This window comes from Rhinoderma darwinii, chromosome 5, assembly GCF_050947455.1.
Source record: "Rhinoderma darwinii isolate aRhiDar2 chromosome 5, aRhiDar2.hap1, whole genome shotgun sequence".
NCBI lineage: Eukaryota > Metazoa > Chordata > Amphibia > Anura > Rhinodermatidae > Rhinoderma > Rhinoderma darwinii.
In genome coordinates this window covers 337,079,174-337,107,071 of record NC_134691.1, presented here as the reverse complement: position 1 = coordinate 337,107,071, position 27,898 = coordinate 337,079,174, and the positions used below count along the sequence as shown (strand labels likewise).

Sequence of the window (27,898 nt, the reverse complement as noted above, 5' to 3'; positions counted from 1 at the left end):
ATTTCGTCCGTAATTACGGACCATAATTACGGACCCATTCATTTCTTTGGCTGACGGACACCTTCCCGTATATTTATGGGAAGGTTTCCATGCCGTAGAAATCTTCTGTAAAAAATAGGACATGTCCTATTTTTTTATTTTACGGACCGTGCTCCCCTACTTTATAATTCAAGCACAATCCGCTATTACGGATGACTGTCCGCAGCTGGCCGTGTCCGTAATCGCAGATCGTGATTCCTGGCACGTGTGCATGGGGCCTTAGTCTTCTGCTTTTAGCATTGTTGAATTCCAGATTATCCTGCAGTTCTGTGCTTGAAACAAATGCTGAAGTATCAGAAGTTCTGGATTATTGGACAATGAAACAAAGGAATTGTGCTGTGTATAAATGTATCAAGACACAACATTTGTAACTTCTGTAGCAATTCCCTCTCTCATTTGCATGAAGTGCCGGTGGCAGAGGACATTGATTGACAGAAGAACCAGGTTCTACACCGCAGAGCCCCTGAGGGCCGCTGTTGGTTCTTGTCACCTCCTTAATCCTTGAGGCTGGGAAATAAAGAGAAAGTGAGTGTTGAGTGCAGGTGTCCGACGCTCCTTTCAGTCAAGTCGAGATGGCTCCTTCCTGTATTTCCCGGTGTGGAAGCTTTTAGTTGTAGAATGTTTTAACACATTGACACAGAGGACCTCTGACACAATAGTCCTTACGAAATAGTCATTTGAAAAGGAGCCAGATTTTCCAGTTGCTCTCCATGAACTTCCGAATGGTGTGAAAGAGTGGTGGAGACTATTATAACACAATGTTGAAGGCTGTTCCAATTTTACCTATCACCAGATACATAAATGTATAGAAATGTTAGTTCCTTAAAGGGGGTTTCCTCTTTGGACAGCCTCTAGTTGTTAGAATGGTCTCTTAACATTAAGCTGATCATAAAGTGTCCTCCTGTTGGAACCCTAGTGATCGACTGTAATCTGTGGGGAAACCTGGCAGTAAGTGATCAGTTTCCCTGCAGCGACACCACAGGAGAAATGAAGAATTACAGTGTCCATTCATATCATTGTGTTGTCTGTGTGATTCAGGACAGGACAAGTCCTCCAAAGAGAGAGACAATCTTTGTAGACATTCGCCATTCTGGCCAAGACATGAGGGTCATAAACCGAGGAAACCCCTCTATTACCTTAGAATTTCCTAAAAGGGTTATGAGAGGGGATTTTCTAAACTAGACAACCCCTTTATATGTAATTGAAGTGGGTATTACAGATCTTTAGCATAGGCCACCTCTGGAAGCCCTCAAAGCCTTTTGTTGAAGCATTGCCTAGGTTGTTCATCTTCTGGGTAAACATAAACATGTAGTTGGATTGAGATGATAGGACCTCCGGCACGGTTTTCCGCCATATTGTGCCAGGTCTTGACTTTCCACAAGGTCAAGACCAGATCAAACTTCACTATTGCTATTTTGGCCTTACAAATCCCTTCCATTCTAGATATTAGCAACACTTTTTTCACAGAATATAAGTCAGTCAATGATTGGATCAAATAGATCAATTGTATCATGGAGGCCAGTAGGCAACTGCCTTGATCTCCCATTATCAGTAGGAACTGTTTCCTGTAAAGGGGGTTTTACACTGGGCGATTATCGGGCAGATCATTAGTTCATATAACGCTCGTTGCTGATAATTGCCCTGTGTAAACATGTCAGCGATCAGCAGATGAACGAGCAAACGCTCAATCATCTGCTGATCGTATCGTTTTAATAAAGTAAAATATTATCGTTGTCGGCAGCACATCCTGGTGTGTAAACAGGGAGACGCGCTGCTGACATGATAATAATGTATGGGGATGAGCGATCAGAGTAATGACCGCTCGTCTCCATTCATAGCTCCGTGTTACAGGAGCAAGCGAGCACCGATCAACGATGTCTCATTGATTGGCACTCGTTGCACTGGTCAGTGTAATAGGGCCTTCACATAGTTTTTGGTGAGCTGGGATTAGTTCTCATCTCCAGTCCAGAGTTTGGTGATGGCTAAAGGTAAAAAGGCTTTTGGTTTGATGAGATGTGCTGCCGGCGTGACGGAAATGTATGGGGGCAAAAAATCTAGTACCGGTCGCTCGTCCCCATACATACCCAAGAATTGCTCCTTGTGAATGGAGCAAATGAGCTCCGATCAACGAGCTGCCTCGTTGATCGGCGCTCGTTTTCTAAATAGGACCTTGAGGTTAAGGTGCCACTTTTTGTTTTTGGTTGAGGGGAATTGGGCCTTGCGTTCACCTTCTCAGATTGTTGTCTCCAGTAGATTCTGTGCATTTGTACTGACCCCGATTAGCGCCCAAAACATTGGTAAAGGCAAGAGATCCCAAGCTGAGAAGGTAGGGTCTAAGGGCAGAACTCCGCATTGGGCTTTTTTTGGTCATGATGATGATTAGTATACAGGTCTATAGCTCCAGAACCTGAAATCATCCACTTTAGTTTCGTTTCTGGTTCAATAACGTAAATTAGAAGAAACGTCAACTACTCGGATAGAAGGATCATAACTTTTTCTACGGCGCCGGTTTTCAACAAGTTTCTGTTTTTCAAAAATTTGCAAGAATCAAGCATCCAACTTTAAGCCCTGAGAAATATTTGCAGCTTTGTTACTTTTGTATCTGAAGACGTTACATTGTTTCTATTTTGTATCAGTAAATTATATCCTGTCCAAAAGATTTTCTGTAAAAATGACTGAAGTAGAGAGAACATCCTGGCAGGATTACCTGTGTCTATTCAGCTAAGAATGTAGGATTCAGCCAAGTCTCCTCGCTTGAGATGAAGTATTCTAAGTAGCGAATTAGTGGACACCCAATGTGTAATAATAATTGTGGGAATTAGTCAGTGATACCTTGTATTGTGTATGATTGGCACTGTCAAGAGTGCACAAGTCCTTTTTTTTTTTTTTTTTAAGGCTTCTGAGCTGCAGGTATAGGCAGAGTCAGTCTATTTTCATAGGGGTTAATTCACACAGCATTTTTTGGTGCTGACTTTGACTCTGAAACTGCATCGGAATCAGTGCCAAGAATCGCCCCAAATGGCCCCCCCCCCCATTCAATGGGAAGCAGAGGCATTTTTTTCCCCGGGTGGCTTTTGGCCGCTCGTAAAAAAAAAAACGGCATTCTCTTTCTCTGAGTGTTTTTTGTCTGTGATCTCCCATTGAAATCAATGGGAGGCAGAAAAACCAGCGGTGCTCATTTAGAGCATTTTTTTACAGCGGTTTTTGCATCAGATTTATTAAAGCAACAACAACAAAAAACGCAGCAAAAAAAATGCTGGCATTGCAAAATCTGCCTCAAAATTCCTGAAGAAATTTTGAGGCCGATTTTTTTTCGCCAGACAAATATCGCTGTGTGAACCGACCCTTATAGGGGTACTCCGAGATAAAGTCTGAGGGGTGACATTTTGCAGCCCTATGTGAGAAGATGTTATCTGAGGGGATCTATGTACCTGGACCCTTGCTGATTCATCTGGCAGGTGACCACAGGTTCCTAACTATAAGGGGCTGCCAAGATTACGGTCGCGCTTAAGCCCAATGGTCCCTCTGCCGCATATATGGACACCAACTGATATGTCAAACCATTTGTGGAGTCGTCTTATTCACATGTTTATAGTTACATAATAATAATAATAGTGCAGCCGGAAATGTTCATCTGATCTTCTCTCTTTGCTTCCTGGTGTGATGTCAGCTGTGCTGTGTTCTGAGTCAATCAGATATCTGCTGCTCCTCTTCCCCTCTCACAGCATGCAGTCTCAGCACAAACTGAGGAAGAGAAACTACAGCTGCATCCCCCTCTTCCCTCTCTTCTATTTACATTTACAGAGAACCTGCATACAGGGAAAGGGGAACTACAGGCTGCTGGAAGGTGGGGAGGATGATACTTTCCCCTAATAAGATATATTACAAAGCTTTCTGAATTCATGTACAATGTACTATTGATCGACGCATGAAAAAATAATGATAGGTAGGCTTTAGGACCATGCTGATTTTTTCCGCTACTCATAAATGAAGTTTTGAGAAATCCATCCACAAGTTATGTACTGAAAATTGTCCCGGATTTTCGGTGTGGAATCCAGATAGGAAATGTTCAGACGTCACAAGTTTGTTGAGGATTTTCCAAGTCCGGGTTCCCACGGGGTGTATACGCTGCGCAAAAATCATTCAGTGCGTCCGACCTGGAACCCGCAGTACGTTCCGTCCGAAAAATCACACCACGTTGTGGTGTGGTTTTTCGAACTGAATATCCGCTGCGGAAGAAAGCCGTCCATACTCCCCCCCCCCCCCCTCCCTCCTCTGACGTCCGCTCCGGCCTCCCTGGATGACGTTGCAGGCCATGTGATGCTGCAGCCTGAGATTGGCTGCAGCGCCACATGGGATAAAACGTCATCCCAGGAGGCCGGACTGCCGGAAGAAGGAGGGAGTTCTGGGTAAGTATGATTTATTTTTTTCCGGAGTTGCGATTTTCACGGTGTAATCGCTTTGAATACACCGCAAAAGTTGCAACACTTGGCTTGGCGGAAATTCCGTAGCGTTTACGCTACTTGGGAACCCGGCCTAATACTAACATGCAAATACTTTACCCTAATCTTCAGGTACCTGCCAAATGTAAGATTTCTCTTCACATTCCTTTCTCCTGTACTGTCACCTGTGGAAGGAGATTTCATAGGAGGGGAGCGGCACAGGAGAAGTCCTGAGGGTGAGACATCCCCATCTTCTCCTGTGCTTCTTCCCTCCTCTGGAATTCCCTTCCATGGCCCATTCAACACTCTCATATCCGTCATGTAAGTCTATCCCAGCACCACCATTTCTCACATTATTATCTCGCTACTGCGCCATTAGGGTCAGTTCACACGTTTCATGAATACTGCGGATTTTCCGCAATGTATTTTGTTGCAGAAAATCCGCAGCATAATACAGTAGCCACAAAAGTGGATGAAATAAAACAAATCTCATCCACACGCTGCGTAAATACTAAGCGGAAAAAACGCTCAGAAATTTACCTGCAGTGCGGGAATTTTATACCGCAGCATGTCAATTGTATTTGCGGAATCGCTGCTTATTTGTTGCGGGTTTTCCCCATTGAATTCAATAGGAAGGTAAAACCTGCAACAAATAGCAGAAGTTGCGTTTTTTGCAGATGGAAACGTAGCGACTCCGCCGCAAAAATATCTTATACTTGCCCAGAATTCTGTGTTTCTTCCTCCATGCCGGCCTCCTGGGATGAAATTTCATCCAATGTGACGCTGCAACCAATCACAGGCTGCATCGGTCACATGGGATGAAACGTCATCCCTGGGCTGCAGAGCGTCGGACGTCAGGACGTCGGAGGGACGCGTCGCCATGGTAAGCATTTTTTTCCTGTGCAGTTTTCCACAGCAGATATTCCGGCTGGAAAACTGCACCACAATTTGGTGAGTTTTTTTGGCCGGAATTCCCTGCGGCGCACGGGAGATACGTTGCGTTCTTTTACACAGCGTATCCTCCCTGGGTGAACATAGCCTTAAAGTCAATATAGACAAGTAAATGACAAAGCAGATCACACAGGCCAGGCAATGCTACAAACCTAGGCCCCATGCACACGACCGTAAAATAATCTCTAACTGCGGGCCGCAATACGGTCCGCAATTACGGACCCGCCCGGTTCTATTGCTACGGATAGGTGTCTGTGCTGTAGAACTGTGCCGGAAATTATGGAGCATGTCCTACTTTTCGATTTTTTTTTTTTGTATGGGAGCGGGGCTCCCAAAATGCGGTTGTCGGCTGCCGGCCATGCTCGCAATCGCGGGCCGGGACTACAGGCACGGCCGTGTGCATGAGGCCTTATCCTGTATATTATTTTCATTGTAATGAAAAATGACAGCAGGAAATTCTGCATAGAATTTCTAAAATCTGTTTGCCTGCCGCCACCACTAGAGGGCACTTCCTTATAATCCTGTTTATAATTGGGCTTATGTAGCCGTAATATCTGTAAGAAAAAATGACAACACTTGCTTGGAGATATAAGATAATTGCAATTACAGCGCTTCTCGAATATATATATATACAGTACTCGTTATCCAAAACGCTTCCTTTACAGCTGCTGAAAAAACAAATCCATACGCCTGCTCTTCTTGGCATTGAGAAAATGTGACGTTTGTGGCTGCGTTACCCGGTCGGCTGAATGTAGAGAGCATGCTTACCAACATTTGAACCCCAAAATGTCAAGATTTTTGTAAGCTCCGCCCACTAAACCGGCAATTTGAATGCAAATTTGCATAAACCCCATCATTTTGCGGTTCAGTTTGCATAAGAGGCGGGACTATTGGCAAGCATGAGGGAGGTGATGTGCTGACGGCCACATGACAGCCCCCGCCGGTCCTATTTGGTAATGATCGGAGAGCAGCCTTCCTGTCCCTATAGGATATATTTATATAGGATTTATTCTTCCTTGTGCTTTCCCATTGACTCCACTGTCACATTTAAGGTCACAAACCGGATGAGGATTTTTTTTGTGTTCGCAGACGATGACTTGCCCTGAATGGCGCTGCCGCCACCGCAAGTGTGGACAGAAGAGGAAATGTTGGGTTTTGTTTGCATCGACATGAGTCACAGGAGGCCGCGTTGAATTGTTTGCAGGGATTAAGCGAGGAAGTTACAGGGAATGTGCCTGACGTTTTATAAATATATTACTCCAGGCATTGCCGGGGCCTTCGCTGGTGGTGCGCCCGGGCATGTCGGGCAGGCATTGGGTGGCCTCAATAAGTCCCTGCGACAGAAGAGTAATATTTGTTTGCGGATATCAGTGGGTTTGTGAGCGTGGGCCGTCTCCTCATCAAACACCGGCCGCAACTGGGAAAATTCAGAATACGCTCGGGATTCCAAGAACGAAACGGGGATTCTCCAGGACCGATCCCTCAACGCTTCATGTGCTCCACAGGTTCACTACACGAGAGGCGCAGCACAATGGCGGGAGTAGTAGTCACACGAAACGTCTATTGTTGTGGATAGACAGAACGGAAAAGGTTCAAGAGCAATGAAAAAAGTAATTGAGGCCCTCAGTAAAAAATTCTCCCAGCAGTTTTATCTGATTCTGGGAAAGCTGGGTGATAACTAATATGGCCGCCCGTACAGGCACAACTTAGGGTGTGTTCACACGCAGTGAGCAAAAACGTCTGACAATACGGAGCTGTTTTCAGGCGAAAACAGCTCCTGATTTTCAGACGTTTTTTACGGCCGAAATTTTCAGGCGTTTTTTTACGGACGTTTTTGGAGCTGTTTTTCAATAGAGTCAATGAAAAACGCCTCCAAAAACGTCCCAAGAAGTGTCCTGCACTTCTTTTGACGAGCCGTCATTTTACGCGTCGTATTTTGACAGCGACGCGTAAAATAAAGGCTCGTGGGAACAGAACATTGTAAAACCCATTGAGAGCAATGGGCAGATGTTCGTAGGCGTAATAGGGGCGTTTTTTTCAGGCTTAATTCGAGGCGTAAAACCCCCGAATTACATCTAAAAACAGAGCGTGTGAACATACCCTTAGAGTCGCCTACTATCCCACAATGTCCAGAAAAATTTTTGTATTGTATTAGTTTAGGGGGTGAAGTCTGTCTGTATTTACGTAGAGGCTACGTATTTATTTATTTAGGGGTCTGTATTTTTGGGGTCTGTATTTGTTTAGGGCATCTGGTCTGGGGTCCATATTATTTTAGGCGGTCTGACCTGGAATCTGTATTTAAGGGGTCTAGTATGGGGTCTTTAGTAGTTTAGGGGTCTGGTCTGAGGTCTGTATTAGTTTAGGGGGTCTTGTCTGGGGTTTGTATTAGTTTAGGGGTCTGGTCTGGGGTCTATTTAGGGGGTCTAGTCTGGGTCTGTATTTACTTAGGGGGTCTAGTCTGGGTCCGTATTTACTTAGGGGATCTATATTTATTTAGGGGGTCTGGTTTGGGGGACTGTTCTGGAATCTCTCTCTGATGTCCCTTTTGAAAAGTTGCCAAGTATGCACCTTCTGGAGTTCTCCTGCGGCTTTCCCAGGACCAGTTACGTAGAGATGTTAAAGCAAGGATTGGAACTTTTACTTGTAAACCTCCTAGACGGTGTGGGGGGGGGGGGGGGGGTGTCACACATACACACACATGGGTGATACAGATGCTGGCACCCATAGGGTGGGACCTGTTAGCCGATGACATGACAGGATGCAGCATCTTTGTAATATATCTTCTTTAGCTTTCTGTTGTTTCACTTATTTTACATTTCTGTTACTTGGAAACCGTCAACATGCTGCTATTGATTGATCCACAATTCCTATAACGTGTCTATATTTAGTTCTTTGAGTAGATAATAGTGTTTTTCTGGACCATGGGTCTGATTGACTTCTGAACACCTAAAAATCCACAAATGCATCTTATTGACACGCCATAAAGGATTACATATTCATGTGTTCATTTATTTCATTTGCATATTAATGTGTTAATTATTGAGCATCAGATATTCATGTATTAAAGGAACGGTCTCAAAAACACAACTGCTTTTTAAAAAAGAAGCCGGCGCAGTGAGCAGCAGTTATTGCAGGGTGATGCCGCGCATGGGCAGACATTTCTCCCGATTTGTGAAAAACCACTGACCTACTTGTTGATGGTTTCCAGGTGAGAACATGAGATTTATACCACACAGGTTAAAACTGAGAATATGGTAAGGAAGATATATTACATGGATGATGGGATTTTACATTTGAGGACTGTATAATCAATGTTAGTCAGAGGTGGAGCTTCATATATAAATGCCCCCGCTATGTTTTGTTTCTTTTCATTGACATGTGACATAATTTCTTTTATTCTTTCTTTGCAGATCGCATCTCTAAACACCTCTGCATCATCACTAATATAAAGGAAGAGGCGCTACAGATTGGTTTCCAGCTTCACGAACACTTAAAATCCCATATAAAGGTAAAAGCTTCTTTGAATCCCGTTAAATCAATTCCATTTTCAGGAAATCCCTGCCCCAAATTTTGTTGGGGAGATGTGGTTTTCCCTTGGATAAAAAAAAGGCCTGAAGACCAGAGCAGAATTTTGGACTCTCCAAATTCACTGGTTGCCTGTAGCAGAAGGTGAGAATTCAGCATCCGAGGCTACCTGCTTGTTGACAGTTTCCATGTACAATTCTACAATATTAAAAAGTCAGGACTGTAATCATTGATAATCTACAGCAGTGACTCTCCAATCTGTTGCACAACTACAACTCCCTGCATGCCCTAACAGCCACAGGCTCAATAAGATCAGATTTGACCTGCTTGTTGACAGTTTCCATGCAACACTAGCAGAATTTTTGAAAACTCTTCTACAATATTAAAAAGTCAGGACTGTAATCATTGATAAAGCAGTGACTTTCTAATCTGTTGTACAACTACAACTCCCTGCATGCCCTGTCAGCTGCAGGCTTAATAAGGATGGATGCTACCTGCTTGTTGACGGTTTCCATGTAATACCAGGAGGATTTTTTTTAACACAGTACTACAATATAAAAAGTGAGGACTATAATCATTGATATTCCACAGCAGTGACACTCCAATGTGTTGCACAACTACAATTCCCTTCATGCCCAGACAGCCAAATGCTTAATAAGATCAGATGCTACCTGCTTGTTGACAGTTTCCAGGTAACAATAGAAGAATTCTTACAAATTTTTAGAACACAATGCTACAAAATAAAAAGTGAGGAATATAATCATTGATAATCTACAGCAGTGACTCTCCAATCTGTTGCACAGCTACAACTCCCTGCATGCCCTGACTGCCACAGGCTTCATAAGATTAGATGCTACCCTGCTTGTTGACGGTTTCCATGTAACACCAGGAGGATTTTTTAAAACAGTACCACAATATAAAAAGTCAGGACTGTAATCCTTGATAATCTACAGCAGTGACTGTCCAATGTGTTGCACTACTACAGCTCCCTGCATGCCCTGACTGCCACCGGCTTAATAAGATTAGATGTGACCCTGCTTGTTGACGGTTTTCATGTGAAAACAGGAGATTTTTTTCATACACAGCCTGCAGGATGTTAGGGCATGCCGGGAGTAGTTGCGCGACGACTGGGGAGCCACGGGTCGGATACCAATGATCTACAGTAAGGGATCGGATCTAAAATAACAAGTTAAAGTTTTGATCTTTTTATTGAAAATATTTCCCTGATCAATTATGTTTTAAGACAATACATGTAGACGGAAAGGATTAACATTCCCCCCGCGGAGACAGACGTAAGCCCTGGTTATTTCATGATATTTTACATAGACTTGTAAAGAGGAGAAGCATCGCCCGCAGGCTCATAACCCTCATTATTCTACACATTTACATAATCAATATGGAATGTGGAATATTTCATCAGCGTTTCTGTTACCGCCCCCTTTTCTATTAAAATAGGGAGCATTTCCCTTTAAAACATCCACCTCTTCTCCAGTTTCTGCACAACTTGCCGTTCAGGAGTCTAGTAAAGTTGGGTGACAATCCCTGTGTGAGCTGTCACACTGGTCATACTGCTTGTTACCCAGCTTTTCCTAATAAATGGTAAATGGAATTTTTCAATTACTTCAGAAAAAAGGACGAAAAATGTTCTTTTAAAGGGATTGTCCAATCTGGAAAACGGTTTTCATACACCCTGTTAGGGAATTCTGGGTTAATTTGGGGTGGGGGTGTCTATTCAGGATCCTCATCTCTTGGCAGAGTGGAGAGCGGTTACATAGAGCGTCTCTGTCTCCGGAGGACGTGTCCTGTCCTGTATTACACAGACAACACATTGATATGAATGGACACTGTGTAATACTTCATTTCTCCTGTGGTGGCGCTGCAGGGAAGCTGAACACTTGCTGCCAGGTTTCCCCACAGATTAGAGCCGATCGCTGGAGGTTCCAGCAGGAAGACACTTTGTGATCAGCTTATTGTCACGGGATCTTTCTAACAAGTAGGGACTGTCAAAAGCGGAGAACTATGAAAAGGACCTCAGCTCAAGTTGGCTCCATCCATCTGTCTCCGGGGAGGTGTGAATATGAGGAGGGCTCCACCTCATAATGGGCACTAAAAAATTATCATAGGAGTAGGGGGAATGGGATACCCTTCCATTCTACACTATGAGGGGGCCACGTGCAGTGTTCCAGAATAAGGAGGCGCAGTGGTTCAAGGAAGGGGCACCTGTTTTAATCATAGGGGTAAGTTCACACGAAGAACTATGTGTAGTGCAGATTTTCTGCAACGGATATCGTTGCGGAAAATCTGCAGCATGATACAGTAGCAGAAGAGTGGAAGATGTTTAAACAATTCTCCGCCACACGCTGCGTAAATGATAAGTGAAATTTTTTTTCCGAATTTGACCTTTCACTCCGCAGCTTGTCAATTGTATTTGCGTAATCGCTGCTTTTTTGTTACGGGTTTTCCCTATTATACCCGCAACAAATAGATGTTGCGATTTTTGCAACCGAAAAGCGGCGTTTCCTCTGCAAAAATCGCAACTCAGAAAAAAATGCTAATCTTATACTTACCCAGAATTTTGTGCCACTTCGTCCAGGCGGTCACTTGGTATTATGTTTCATCCCATGTGACCGCTGCAGCCAATCACAGGCTGCAGCGGTCACATGGGATGAAACATCATCCCAGGGGGCCGTCCTACTGGACGGCAGAGGGACGTGTTGGCATGACTAGGTAAGTATGTCACTTTTTTTTCTTTTTACGTGCAGTTTTCCGCAGCGGACATTCCGGCCAAAAAACTGCACCACAATTTAATGCGTTTTTTTCAGCTGGAATTACCTGCGGCGCCGGTGCGTATACTCTGTGTGCTTTTTAGACAGCCTATCCGCCCTGTGTGAACATGGCCTGGGGGCTCTTATCCTCCTTTTGCCCCTGTATGTGGCTTAACTTTCACTTTTCATTGATTTCTATGTGTTTTGTGGATTTTACCACTGAGCCTTTGAAGTGGGGGACGGAGTTATGGAACGACCGGGACCTGAGTGTCAGTTTGTGGCGTCACTCATTCGCCTTGACAAGCGTTTCCTGTTCAGAGTAGACACAATGGCCGCCCCTGCCTCCACCACCCATGGTGCCTCTGGCAGAGAAGTGATTGACGTCCTAAGCCCCTCAACATGCCAGTGCCGTAATCGTTCTCTAATATTTCCTGCGCTCTCACGTACACCCGCTATTTGTTTCCATAATTACGGCAACGGCGCCAATTATGTGCAGACAGCGGTCGGAGTGACGGCGTAAGCTCCGCCGTGCAGGTGATGTTTTAATTTGTGTTAATTTTTGAACATTCCAGACGGGATTTTTGTTCGTATCTACCAGAAGTTGTGAGACGCGGGGGTTGAGGTTACGTGTAGAACGTCTTGTGTGTCGGACACTTGCGAGGACCCATGGGGAAAGAAGAGAATTTTCACCCAAAACCCCAAAATTCTGAATATAAGATGTTCTCTTCTGATAGGTTGTTAACAGTTCTTTCCAGCCAAATTTTTTCTGCTTCTGGGAAAGCTGGGTGACAACAAATATAGCCGACATTACAACTTCCGCAATATTTGTTAGGGTACGTTCAGACGTGGCGGAATTTTTCTGCTTAAAATGTTAGTGCAGATTTGGGGCAATTACGCAACGAATCTGCAGCAACATTTGCATATTTGACAGGTAATTCAGACGTTGCAGATATCACAGCGGACTTGTCACAGATTTCAGTTTTGCATTGCAAAGGCTGAAATCCGCAGTGAAATTCCGCTTCTTCTCCGCAACGTCATGATCTGCTGAGGAGGGAAAATTCTGCACCGCAGCCTGATTTCCGCACAGTTATTTTCCGCAACGTCTGAACTAAGTTTCCTAAATATGTATAGAATCAACTGCAAAAAACGGCCGCTGCAGAATTCCAGAAGTGCTTCCGTGCGACCTGCGTTGTTTCCGTGGGTGCGTGATGCGCGAAAAACGGCGAAATATAGAACGTGGTGATTTTTACGAAGCGGACCAACGCTGCGCAAAACTCACGGACTGTCTGCATGCCCCCATAGACTAATATAGGTGCGTACGACACGCGTGAAAAGCACGCGCGTCACACGCGCATATATTACGCTTGTGTAAATGATGCCTTATAGTAGTTATATTCTTGTATATAGGAGCAGTATTATAGTAGTTATATTCTTGTATATGGGGCAGTATTATAGTAGTTATATTCTTGTATATAGGGGCAGTATTATAGTAGTTATATTCTTGTATATAGGAGCAGTATTATAGTAGTTATATTCTTGTATATATGGAGCAGTATTATAGTAGTTATATTCTTGTATATAGGGGCAGTATTATAGTAGTTATATTCTTGTACATAGGGGGCAGTATTATAGTAGTTATATTCTTGTACATAGGAGCAGTATTATAGTAGTTATATTCTTGTATATAGGAGCAGTATTATAGTAGTTATATTCTTGTATATATGAGGCAGTATTATAGTAGTTATATTCTTGTATATAGGGGACAGTATTATAGTAGTTATATTCTTGTATATAGTGGGCAGTATTATAGTAGTTATATTCATGTATATAGGGGCAGTATTATAGTAGTTATATTCTTGTATATATGGAGCAGTATTATAGTAGTTATATTCTTGTATATAGAGGCAGTATTATAGTAGTTATATTCTTGTATATAGGGGGCAGTATTATAGTAGTTATATTCTTGTATATAGGGGGCAGTATTATAGTAGTTATATTCTTGTACATAGGGGGCAGTATTATAGTAGTTATATTCTTGTACATAGGGGGCAGTATTATAGTAGTTATATTCTTGTATATAGGAGCAGTATTATAGTAGTTATATTCTTGTATATAGGAGCAGTATTATAGTAGTTATATTCTTGTATATAGGGGCAGTATTATAGAAGTTATATTCTTGTATATAGGGGGCAGTATTATAGTAGTTATATTCTTGTATATAGGGGGCAGTATTATAGTAGTTATATTCTTGTATATAGGGGCAGTATTATAGTAGTTATATTCTTGTATATAAGGAGCAGTATTATAGTAGTTATATTCTTGTATATAGGAGCAGTATTATAGTAGTTATATTCTTGTATATAGGGGCAGTATTATAGTAGTTGTATTCTTGTATATAGGGAGCAGTATTATAGTAGTTATATTCTTGTATATAGGGGCAGTATTATAGTAGTTGTATTCTTGTATATAGGGGCAGTATTATAGTAGTTATATTCTTGTATATAGGAGCAGTATTATAATTGTTATATTCTTTTATATAGGGAGCAGTATTATAGTAGTTATATTCTTGTATATGGGGGGCAGTATTATAGTAGTTATATTCTTGTATATAGAGGGCAGTATTATAGTAGTTATATTCTTGTATATAGGGGCAGTATTATAGTAGTTATATTCTTGTATATAGGGGCAGTATTATAGTAGTTATATTCTTGTATATAGGGGCAGTGTTATAGTAGTTCTATTCTTGTATATAGGGGCAGTATTATAGTCATTATATTCTTGTATATAGGAGGCAGTATTATAGTAGTTATATTCTTGTATATAGGGGCAGTATTATAGTAGTTATATTCTTGTATATAGGGGCAGTATTATAGTCATTATATTCTTGTATATAGGAGGCAGTATTATAGTAGTTATATTCTTGTATATAGGGGGCAGTATTATAGTAGCTATATTCTTGTATATAGGAGTAGTATTATAGTAGTTATATTCTTGTATATAGGGGGCAGTATTATAGTAGTTATATTCTTGTATATAGGAGGCAGTATTATAGTAGTTATATTCTTGTATATAGGGGGCAGTATTATAGTAGCTATATTCTTGTATATAGGAGCAGTATTATAGTAGTTATATTCTTGTATATAGGGGCAGTATTATAGTAGTTATATTCTTGTATATAGGGGCAGTATTATAGCAGTTATATTGTATATAGGGGCAGTATTATAGTAGTTATATTCTTGTATATAGGGGGCAGTATTATAGTAGTTATATTCTTGTATATAGGGGGCAGTATTATAGTAGTTATATTCTTGTATATAGGGGCAGTATTATAGTATTTATATTCTTGTATATAGGAGCAGTATTATAGTAGCTATATTCTTGTATATAGGAGCAGGGTTATAGTAGTTATATTCTTATATATAGGGGCAGTATTATAGCAGTTATATTGTATATAGGGGCAGTATTATAGTAGTTATATTCTTGTATATAGGGGGCAGTATTATAGTAGCTATATTCTTGTACATAAGGGGCAGTATTATAGTAGTTATATTCTTGTATATAGGGGCAGTGTTATAGTAGTTATATTCTTGTATATAGGGGGCAGTATTATAGTAGTTATATTCTTGTATATAGGAGCAGTATTATAGTAGTTATATTCTTGTATATAGGGGGTAGTATTATAGTAGTTATATTCTTGTATATAGGAGCAGTATTATAGTAGTTATATTCTTGTATATAGGGGGCAGTATTATAGTAGTTATATTCTTGTATATAGGGGGCAGTATTATAGTAGTTATATTCTTGTATATAGGGAGCAGTATTATAGTAGTTATATTCTTGTATATAGGGGGCAGTATTATAGTAGTTATATTCTTGTACATAGGGGGCAGTATTATAGTAGTTATATTCTTTTATATAGGGGTAGTATTATAGTAGTTATATTCTTGTATATAGGGGTAGTATTATAGTAGTTATATTCTTGTATATAGGGGCAGTATTATAGTAGTTATATTCTTGTATATAGGGGGCAGTATTATAGTAGTTATATTCTTGTATATAGGGGGCAGTATTATAGTAGTTATATTCTTGTATATGGGGGCAGTATTATAGTAGTTATATTCTTGTACATAGGGGGCAGTATTATAGTAGTTATATTCTTGTACATAGGGGGCAGTATTATAGTAGTTATATTCTTGTACATAGGGGGCAGTATTATAGTAGTTATATTCTTGTATATAGGGGCAGTGTTATAGTAGTTATATTCTTGTATATAGGAGGCAGTATTATAGTAGTTATATTCTTGTATATAGGGGCAGTATTATAGTAGTTATATTCTTGTATATAGGGGCAGTATTATAGTAGTTATATTCTTGTATATAGGGGCAGTATTATAGTAGTTATATTCTTGTATATAGGGGGCAGTGTTATAGTAGTTATATTCTTGTATATAGGAGCAGTATTAAAGCAGTTATATTCTTGTATATAGGGGCAGTATTATAGTAGTTATATTCTTGTATATAGGGGCAGTATTATAGTAGTTATATTCTTGTATATAGGGGCAGTATTATAGTAGTTATATTCTTGTACATAGGGGCAGTATTATAGTAGTTATATTCTTGTATATAGGGGGCAGTATTATAGTAGTTATATTCTTGTATATAGGAGCAGTATTATAGTAGTTATATTCTTGTATAGGGGGCAGTATTATAGTAGTTATATTCTTGTATATAGGGGGCAGTATTATAGTAGTTATATTCTTGTATATAGGGAGCAGTATTATAGTAGTTATATTCTTGTATATAGGGGCAGTGTTATAGTAGTTATATTCTTGTATATAGGAGGCAGTATTATAGTAGTTATATTCTTGTATATAGGGGCAGTGTTATAGTAGTTATATTCTTGTATATAGGAGCAGTATTATAGCAGTTATATTCTTGTATATAGGGGCAGTATTATAGTAGATATATTCTTGTATATAGGAGCAATATGATAGTAGTTATATTCTTGTATATAGGGGCAGTATTATAGTAGTTATATTCTTGTATATAGGGGGCAGTATTATAGTAGTTATATTCTTGTACATAGGGGCAGTATTATAGTAGTTATATTCTTGTATATAGGGGGCAGTATTATAGTAGTTATATTCTTGTATATAGGAGCAGTATTATAGTAGTTATATTCTTGTATAGGGGGCAGTATTATAGTAGTTATATTCTTGTATATAGGGGGCAGTATTATAGTAGTTATATTCTTGTATATAGGGGCAGTATTATAGTAGTTATATTCTTGTATATATGAGAAGTATTATAGTAGTTATATTCTTGTATATAGGGGGCAGTGTTATAGTAGTTATATTCTTGTATATAGGGGGCAGTATTATAGTAGTTATATTCTTGTATATAGGGGCAGTATAATAGTCGTTATATTCTTGTATATAGGGGCAGTATTATAGTAGTTATATTTATGTATGTAGGCGATAGTTTTATAGTACAAAGTAGATATTATATTACATACACAAAAATTACTGTATTTGCACTTTTAAAGGGGTTACCTGGTTTAGAGATCTCTTATTAGGGATTTCTTATTAATATATGTGGGTTATCTGTTTAGGATCATCTGTTAGCCAGATCGGAGAGTAGGTAAAAATAGTGTATTTCTCTCCCTCTGGAAGACCTGGCACATTCCTGCATTACATGGGAAGTCTATTGATGTTGGGGGACATCATGCAATGCATCATTTCCCCTGTAGTGGTGCTGTAGGTTAATTACATAGTTGTTCTCCCACAGATTACAGCAGCCAGACACCCTACGATCTGCTAATTGTCAGAGGACCCTTTTAATAGAAAATAGATTATGTAAAGCGGAGAACCCCTTTCAGGATTTTTAATGGCTACCAAAGCATTTAACCTCCTTCTACATAAAGTTTTGTGTTTCTTATAAACTTTTTATGTTGGTGAATCTGCTGGAGACGTTGATATTCTGTCAGTGGTAGGATGACGGCAGTGAAGCTGTCTGGGCCGGCTCTGTGATCCTGCGCTATACATTATGCTGGAGATGTACAGTAGCTGTCAGTGGTCTTCACAGCTGGGATGGATGAATTACGCCGCGTATCTGTCAGGGGTATGCTGGGCTTTTTGATCTGGGTCACTGAATGTCCTCTCCACTCAGCTGCCCATAAATATTCAGTGATTTAACATACACCCCCTGCTGATGTCTCCCTTGCCGGTGATTTTGTATTGATCTCCAGTAAATTCTTCATCAAGGTCATAACCGTAAAGTCGGAGTTCTCTCTACTTTTACTTTAGAACAGACAGAACGCGATGATTCAGTTTTATGTAAATTAAGTTGAATCATTGTATAATGAAAAGTTCTGCAACTTTCTAATATACTTTCTATTTAATTTCCTTACCGTTGTCAAAATATCTGCTTGCTGTCAGTTAATGGGAATATTCTTATTTACCTCCCTAGGCAGAAAAGCTGTGCAAACCTTGTTCTTCTCAGCTGAGGGTTTGCTGTAATTGTATCGTTTGTGAGCTAAGCAGTGTGAAATCTATTCTGAAACATTTTACCTGCACTGATACACTGTACCAAACTGGACAAATCAGGACAGGAGAAAGATTGGTACTGCTGATGTGTTCACCTGGCAGAGGATTGTCTAGACTGGATTCTACTGTAACAAACCCTCAGCTGTGAGAAGTATTCGTTTTGTTCAGATCTTTAGCTTCTGTGTATAAACAAGAATGAATACATTTACTGATAGCAAGCAGAGATCTTGAAAATCGAACTTAAACACTAAATTTATTAGAAAACTAAAGAGGTTCTCCAGTCCCTGTCCTGTTTGGTGAAACAGCCACCGGCCGCTGCTCTGAGGCAAAGAATGAATGGGGAGTTGGCCTCGCATGTACATCTCTCCATTCATTGGAGCCTGCGGAGAATGAACGAACTCTTGTTCTCCAGATGGGCGGGAGTCCCTGAGTTTCTGGACCATTTTTTCTTAGAAGTCTTTATTGTACTGTTCCTCTGTTAGTCCTCCTAGAAATCCATGAATAAATTGACAACAGGGTGTTATTCACTTTCTCAAAGGGGCGTGTCCCTGCACAGTCTGAGACTCTGAACACTGATTGGACATTGACAGTCTGGATGTGTAGGGACACTCCCCCCAAAATGCAACACCCAGTTGTCCATTTAGTCATAAATTTCTAGGAGGAATAACAGAGGAACGGCACAACGCAAAGTTCTAAGAATTTTTTTTCCAGAATTGTTATTTCATGAGGAAAACCATTATTTATTAAACCAGGCACGTCAGGAGAGGTGCAGGGTCCTGTATAAGTGAATTTTTGCGAAAATATGTCCATTTTATAATTCCAGAAATTTGATAAACCGGAATTGATCAGATTCCATGATGTAAATATTCCTGATTATCGTCCTTTAGGATATTTTTACTTGCCCACTACAATGAACACTTTCAGGATTGCTTTTAGGTTAGGAATTTGTCATGTGACCTCAATGTTTCTCTAGGGGCATGGTTTTCAACATTTCAGGAGGACCTCAAATTTCTCCCATTTCAAAACATTGAGGTCACACTACGATCGCTGAACACATGATTTTACAGCAATTGTCACGTGACTAAAAATTATCATGGAGTCCTAGTTGCACAGAGTCCGTGCCATAAGTCACTCTATAGTAGTGGTCTGCTAGGGGCACCCACTAAATAGCCCACTAAAGAGGTTTGGGAAACTTTATACTGTGCCTGACATCCAGCTTAAAAGGGAACTTACTTTTGACAATTCTGATTTGCTGAAAGCTGTTGACTGACAGGTCACCCCCCTCATTATGCTCCTCCCAAACATCCTTTTCATCTTGATGCGGAGTGCAGGACACAACCCCCCAGAGATTGTAGAAAAAAACACCTAAAAAAACAAGTGTATGATTAAAAAACGTCTGAAAATCAGGAACTGTTTTCCCTTGAAAACAGCTCCTGATTTTCAGACTTTTTTTAGCAACTCACGTTTTTCGCAGCGTTTTTTACGGCCGTTTTTGAGCTGTTTTTCCATAGAGTCAATGAAAAACGGCTCCAATAGCTGAAGAAGTAACATGCACTTCTTTTTCACGGCGGTTTTTTTAAGCCCCCGTTTTTCTGCTTCCGATTTTTCAGCCGTTAAGGCCCGAAAAACGGCCAAAAATAAGCTGTGTGAACATACCCTAAATTTGCAGCTTATAATAGTGCAGGATCGTTATAAGAGGAGCAGCTGATGTCAGTCGTTTATATAGATATAATTGTCTCTGGATGTTCTCAGCGTCGGAGACATAAAGTGGTAATTATGCGGGGCAGGGAGGTTTCTTCACTTCGTTACTCACACTACAGTCAGCCTCTTTCCAACCTGAAATGGCTGATAACAGGGAACAATAGTTGTATTCACTTGTTCTACAGGCAGTCACTTGACCGGTGGATGGGATAACTTGCTCCTTTATTAATAAACCTTAAAGAAACACTCCGAGACATATGTTGGATAAACTTTGGCCAAGGCGATTTATTAAATACAACCTTTCTCTGTACATCCATACAGATACCCTCGAAAACATTAGCCAGCCATATCACATAACTGTTATCCAAATCAATAAAAATTGAACATAAATTAACATAAAATTAACATTTCACCAGAAAGGGGATGGTCTTCATGCCCCACCCAGTTTACACCTGAGTGAGCATGCGCTCAGACTCCCCTTTTTTCAGCCTACCACACCCCCCATGCTGACTAACCCCCGCCAAGAGCCAGCCGAATGACACCTCATGCCGGCTACGCTCCCTCAACCAACGCCAAGGCCTCTTCCAAGCTGTCCTGCAGCCCGACGTTAAATATGTCCAGGCCAAAGTCCGTCAGATGCACCCCGTCCGGACGGAGCAATCCAGACGTCCCACCTTCCAACAGACGGTGACGCACCACAACAACCCCAAGGAGACGCACAAAATAAGCCATCTCCTTGTTACCCTTCCCACGGGACCGGCATAATGCCCCAAAGTCCCTGGCGTTTCTCCACACCTTCCTTGGCACCATTTCTGAACAGACCAACCGAACTCCAGGCAACAATGGCAGCAGGCGGACCACATCCATAGTCATGGCAAGAATCAAGTCCCTCTGCGTCCTCTGTCCCAGATCGTTGCCACCAACGTGTAATACCAATACCTTCGGATGACCCACCACTCTTGCCAGACGAATCACCTCGTTCACTATGTCATCCCACCACAGACCACTGTAGCCGAACCAACATAAGTCCAACTGTGCCATTGGAAATCCAAGCCTCTCTCCATTTCGCCTAATTCCAGCCCTCCGATGAGCCCAGTAGATGAACGAGTGCCCGACAATCCACGCCACAGCCGGAGAGGAGCCTACAACAACAGCAAAGTCACCCGCCATCCAGCCACATGCCCCCCCCCCACACAATCACCCCCTATCCCTCTAAACCAAAGGCATCCACACCCTTCCAGGCCGGACATACCTCCTGTCCGCCCCGGACTACCATTCCCACTTGCTTTATCCCCAAGCCCCAAAGCCCAGGCAAGCAGCCTCCGTAGCCGCCCCTACACGAAAATAATGCGTTCCAAATTCGGCTGCCTTGCCCCCCAAACTACCAATACCCTTCCTGAGCACCGCTAAAAACTGGTAACGCGACAGCGGGACACCATCCTCATGAATGAACAGTGGACCCGGGCAAGCAACTCCCCGGGCTCGCAGAAAAACCTCAAAATTGGCCACGGGGCAGATCCGGGAATCAGAGATTGCCGACAGGACCACCGCCACCCCTTTTTGAAGTTGATCAGTTTTTGACCCCCTTAGCCATATTCTAACTGCCCCCTCACCCCTTGGCACGTCCTCCAGCCTTAACCCTCCAGATCGGGTCATACTGCTACTAACCAACTCCCCTACCCTAAACGCCCCAAAAAAGGCCCAATAAAAAACTACCAAAAACAACCCCACCTCGTAGCCCGACAGACAAATCCCATTCAAGCCCCCAAACAAACTTCACAATAGACCAGCCGTAATCGGCTGCCTGGTGTCCACTGACTTCTTCTTGCGCTTCAACCCCTTCAGGGCCTGCTGTATTAGAAATCCTTTGGTCACGTCATCCCATCCCACCAATTTAAAGTGGAAGGCCAGGGCAGACACATTCCGTTCCACACCAGACGCCGACACCCTCAATTCCACTAAGTGTACCACAAAATCCTCAAAAGCCTCCTCGAGGGCCTCCGGCTGTATTTCCGAATCCCCAAACTCCTTCCGCCACTCCAGAAAAGCACCCCAGACCTTGCCATAATATTTCCACGTAGACGGCGCCAATGAATTCCGCACCAGTTCGTCCATCACGGCACAACCACGGACCACAGGCAGGGAGGGAATGAGCACCCGACCTCCTCGGCTTCTGGCAGGCACCTCCCGGAAGCGCGCCCACTGAAAACGGGAAAGGGCGTCAGCTGCAACGTTCAAAATCCCGAGTACATGTTTAGCACGGAAAGCAAATTCAGGCGTAAACATTGCAACACCAACACCATCAACAGACAAACCACTGGATCAGAACCAGAAGACAGATTATTAATCGCATGCACAACCCCCATGTTGTCAGACAGAAACACCACCCGCTAAATTCCTGAATTCCTCTTCCCAAACATGCATTGCCACCAGAATTGGAAACCGCTCCAAGAAGGTCAAATTCCTCAGCAACGAAGAACCAGACCAAGACAAGGGCCATTTCGCCGCGCACCACCTAGCAGGACACCAAAACCCACACTACAGGATGCATCAGTCTGAAGGCTGAACTCCACCAAATCCACCAAACTCGCTTGAAAAACAAAAAACACTGTTGAAAGACACCAAAAATGCATCCCACACTTGGAGATCCTCCCGGTGAGCCTTGGTGATCCGCACATAATGATGGGGAGCCACCACTCCCGAAGTCGCCGTACACAACCGCCGACTAAAAATCCTACCCGACTGAAGGGACTGCAGCTTCACCTTCTTGAGACCCTGAAGCTTCGTTACCTTGGATCTGAGATCACACCGCTTATCATCCGGCAACCGACAAACACCGGCCACCGTATCCAATTCCAATCCCAGAAAGGTCAGACAGGAAACTGGCCCCACCATATTGTCCTCTGCCATCGGAATGCCAAACTTCCGAGCCACCGCCATCAGTGTGTCCAAAATGTGATGACACATTGCAGACCCTGCCGGCCCCACGCACTAGAAATCATCAAGGTAATGAATGATGCTTTCACAACCTGACGACTCCACAAATGTGCTAAACGCCTCGAAGTAGGAGCATGACAACGAACATCCCATTGGCAGGCATAAATCCACAAAATAAGCCCCTTCAAAACAACATCCTAAAAGATGGTGACTCTCAGGATGAATCGGGAGAAGACTGAATGCGGACCCAATGCCGGCCTTTGCCAATAAAGCCCCCGGGCCAGCCTCCCGAACCAAATCAACGGCCCGATCAAAGGACGCATACGACACTGAACATCACTCCTTATCTATGTCGTCATTGACTGAAGCCCCCCTTAGGAAAAGACAGATGATGAATCATCCAAAACTTCTCCGGTTCCTTCTTTGGAACCACCCCCAATGGGGACACCCTCAAATCCACCAAAGGAGGGCTTGAAAAGTGGCCCGCTATCCTACCCAGAGCCACCTCCGCGCCCAATTTGGATCTGACCACCTCCAGTAATTGCACCGCCGATTTGAGATTACTCGAACCTCCCCGAATCTACCCGTCCCCCACTACCAGGAATCTGAAAACCCACCAAAAACCCCTCCTGCATGTCGCCTATTACCATACCATCCTAGCCACGGCAGCATCGCGCCAAAGTTCACTGGCGTCTTTCCCTTTGCCAAACTGCCCCGGCCACTGGCCGGCGCGTTTAAAGCATCTAGAGAAGGGGTGCGTACCCTCACACCCAGAACATTCGTGTTGTGTAAATTTACACGACAACCCAGCTTTACAATGTCCGTCGTTAAACGGCCAACAAACTCCTTTTTTTGTACCCACCGCTTGGCCGGATGATTGTCCTCCGGTCCCATACTGAAATGGGGACGGGCGCTGGGCCATCATTAACTGCATCCACAAAGGCAGGTCCAACTGGTCCCACCTCATAGACGGGCAAGATGCGAAGCATTGACTAAACTGCTCGTCATACCGCCACCACGCTAACCCCCCATAAATCTTACACGCATCCCAGATACCCTCCACGGAGCAAAACAAAGACGCGCACCTATCAGGAAACTTCGCCCCCCATACACTCGCAAAAACGCAAAAAGCCCTCAGCCAATTACCGAACGTTTTCGGAATTTTCCGGTACCGACGTTTGCTCTCATCTTCCTCCGCCACACCATAACACGCGGTCAGGCTACACACCACCGCGAGAGGCCGGACCGGGCCCTCCCCGGCTATCACTGCATCCACTTGCCTGTCTCTGATGGGCGATATGTCCCTCCGCACAGGACCCCGTCTGGTCGCAGATCTCTACTCCTGCTGCACCTCGCTTCCAGCCATCTTCCTTCTCCGACCATCCGCCCGCCGCTCTGGGCTCCCGCTCCTGCTTCGCCTGGTAGGCCTCACGGGGCTGGGCACCGGCGGCCGGGAAATCCTCACCGGCCTCCCAGACTCTGCTGCAGTCGACCTCATTTCGGACACCTGCCGCGTCAACCAGTCCTGACCGCGATCCTACCGCCATCTCCCGAACATGCTCCATCAGCTCGTCCACAGACAACCTCAAACGCTCCTTCTTCTTCCCTCGCCCGGCTCTTCTGCCGAGCTCTGCCTCCTGGCGCATGCACAGTATCTCCCCACCCGGTCTAGCCGCTCATCCTCCGGCTTGCCGCGGCTCCGTCGCTCTCATTCCAGCCTGACATAGCTGATAACAGAAAATAATAGATTAGGAGCAACTGCATATTAAATGGAGATGACAGGTTTAATGTCCGTGTAATACATTTGGTTACATTGTTTCGTTGACTCCGTAGTTATCAGTCAGGGATTATTGTTAAATTGTTTCGTTGCCTCCGTAGTTATCAGTCAGGGATTATTGTTACATTGTTTCGTTGCCTCCACGGGGATTATTGTAACATTGTTTCTGTTCTTTTTCTAGCACGTGAAGGCGATTTCGTCATCGATGTGCAGAACCGTCCAGGACGTGAAGAACATTTTTCAGGGACGATGCTACAACTTTGTTTGTATAAATGTGAGTACAATATTGAGCTACAAGGGTCACTTTTTCCATTTATCTGAAGATCAGAACAAGAGAAGTGAATGTAAACATTATATACAGAGGTATCTGCAGAGAAAGCTGCTAACAGTCCAGAGATTCACAGGACCGTCGTGCAAACGGACCTCAAAAGGGGCGTGGCTTATGTCAATATGCTTAAAGGGGTTATTGGGACTATAATATTCACGGCCTAGGGAATCTACCGATGTATACTACTGACAGATGGGTGCGACGTATGTCACTGGAAAGGCTCCCACATAAAAGAAATGTAGACCTCACTGTATCCGTTTTATTTTTTTACTGTATTTGTATAGAATGGCGTAGTCTTTTACGCTATTCTATACAGGAAAGAAAAAAAGGCATACCGGCGTATGCCAAAAAGGTGAATGGGGGCCTATGGATGCATTCGGCGCATGTAGGGCTGCAACGTAATGTGAACACAGACTTAAAGGGGTTTTATGGGAAAGTAATATTAAAGGCCTATCCTTAGAAAAGGCCATCAATATCCGATCAGTGGGAACCCGACTCTCGGTACCTTGCAGATCAGCTACAGCGAGCGCCGCGTCTCCCACATTGTTTACCAATCACAGCGCCGTACATTAGGCTGTGGCTTTGCCTGATACTGCAGCTCAGACCCATTAATTTGAATGGGACTGAGCTGCTGTGAGTCCTGATGCAGCTGATTGGTGGGGGTGTCGGGAGTCAGACCCCCACCGATTTAGATATTGATGGTCTATCCTAAGGATAGGAACTCAATATTAAAGTCCCATAAAACCCCTATAACTTCTCTTTACCACCATGATTTATTATCAGTTGTTGATTCGTCTCCCCTTTAAATTTTTATTTTAAGGTGAAGGATTCTGATCTGGAAGAGTCTCGGAAACTTATTGATTTACTTCAGGCGACTCCCGCTGGTTCCTACTATCAGTCTGTAGTGGTGTCGGTAAGTCCTCATCATGCTGCCGCGAAAATGTTTCTTGTCATTTTGTAACTTCTAATATATTTTTGTAATATTAACTTTTTGTTCCGGTTTAAGTAACGTCTAGAGCAGGGGTCTCAAACACACGGCTGGCGGGCTGCATGTGGCCCCTGAGGCTGTCAACTGCGGCCCGCGGGACACAGAGCTGCTAGCATCGGCTCTGCTCTGGGACTCAGTGGAATTCCCTGACATCGCTGTCCATATATGGACAGTGTTGTCAGGGTCTTTCCCAGAGCGGAGTCCCGGGCAGAGCGCTAGTATCGACTCTGCTACAGGACTCTGTGGAATTCCCTGACATCGCTGTCCACATATGGACAGCGATGTCTAGGACTTCCCCAGAGCTGGACAGTGATGTCAGGAGCACAGCTGGAGTCCCAATATGAACGCTACTAGCGCTCTGCCCGGAACTCCAGCTCTGGGGTTGCCCCTGACATCTCTGTCCATATATGAACGGTGATGTCAGGAGCAGAGCTGGAATCCCAGGCAGAGTGCTAGAAGCGGCTCTGCTCCAGAACTCCATATATGGACACTGATATCAGGTGCTTCCCCAGAGTTCCGGAGCATAGGCTATACTAGTGCTCCGCTCTGGGACGCTGGGTCTGGGGTTGCCCCTGACAGCACATTCTGGTCTAGGAGGATCTCCTGACGTCACTGTGTATGACGCCCCCTGGTTGGGGATTCCACTCCTAGAGGGAGCCCCAATGGAGCTATCTACTGGGGGTGTCTACAGAGGGCACTGTGGCAGTATCTACAGAGGGCACTGTGGCAGCATCTACAGGGGGCACTGTGGCAGCATCTACAGAGAACACTGTGGCATGATCTAAAAAGGGGCTGCCCAATCTTGATATTCTTGGGTCTGCCAAACGCTGCTAACTGAGCCACCGGACTGCATTTAGCGACACTTAAACTAGAAAACTGGATTGTTGAAATAAACACGTGGAGAAAACTCTCAAATTTCTGTTAAGTTTAAACCTAGCGGTATTATTATAGTAATGTAGTATTATTAGTATTATAGTAATGTAGTGTTATAGTAGTTCACATAACTAATTGATTAACAATAATTTTGTATTGTATCAAATTTGAAAGTAATGCGGCCGTCAAATCCACATTTTTTCTATATGCGGCCACTTACCCGGCCGAGTTTGAGACCCCTGGTCTAGAGTCAGTGTCTTCTACCAGACGTCGGGTTGCCCCCTTTTCCACCCAAAAAATGCCACCCATGTTTACGTGTAAAAAATGGGGTGTGGTTTGAGGTTTCAGCTTCATACACAATGCGATTTGTCACTTAGGTGTGAGAAAGGAAAGAATTACTATAGTTCCCTATCGAGATGTAAGATTTAGTCAGTAGAACCGCTGGAGGTCCAGGTGTTGCGGCAATATTACTGGCGCTTAAAGAGGTAGTCCAGGATTTAAAAAAAACATGGATGCCATTTACAAAAACAGCCCCACGCCTGTACACAGGTTGTGTGTGTCATTTCAGTTTAACCCCAATCACTTCACTGAATCTGAGCTGCAATACCAGACCCAATCCATGTAGAAAGCAGCCATGTTTTTCACGACCCTTTTAAATTTGGACCGCAGAAAGTGCATTTTTTTTACTTATATAATAATAAATAGACCTTATGACCACAATTATTATTCTGGATAAGGTTATATATTTACATTTTGCAAGATAATAAACTATTTTATAAAGTATTGACATCAAAGAAGAGTCAAGAGTCCTGCGTCATTTAGGAGACTGATAATCCGCTCTCTCCTGAAATGCAGTTTTTAATATATTCACACATTGCGGACATATTGCATTTTTTGCTGCAATTTTAGGGGGGGAAAAAGGCTCCTCTCCGTCACTGTGAGATGAGAGTGACACTTTAACTTGTTCTGTGACCGTCATAAGCCGCGCCATCCATAGAGTGACTGCCATAAACCGTGCCAGCCAGAGA

General features: G+C 43.2%; 1 protein-coding gene across 2 annotated transcripts in view; it reads left to right on the top strand.

Moving 5' to 3' along the window:
* Window positions 1-27,898, top strand: part of CRPPA (CDP-L-ribitol pyrophosphorylase A) — a 197,327-nt gene that overhangs the window by 77,545 nt on the left and 91,884 nt on the right. For both annotated transcript variants that reach the window (XM_075828777.1, XM_075828778.1), the window contains exons 6-8: window positions 8,843-8,940; window positions 24,863-24,955; window positions 25,830-25,922. In XM_075828777.1, coding sequence (XP_075684892.1) covers window positions 8,843-8,940; window positions 24,863-24,955; window positions 25,830-25,922 — 284 coding nt within the window. The remainder of the gene's footprint in view (window positions 1-8,842; window positions 8,941-24,862; window positions 24,956-25,829; window positions 25,923-27,898) is intronic.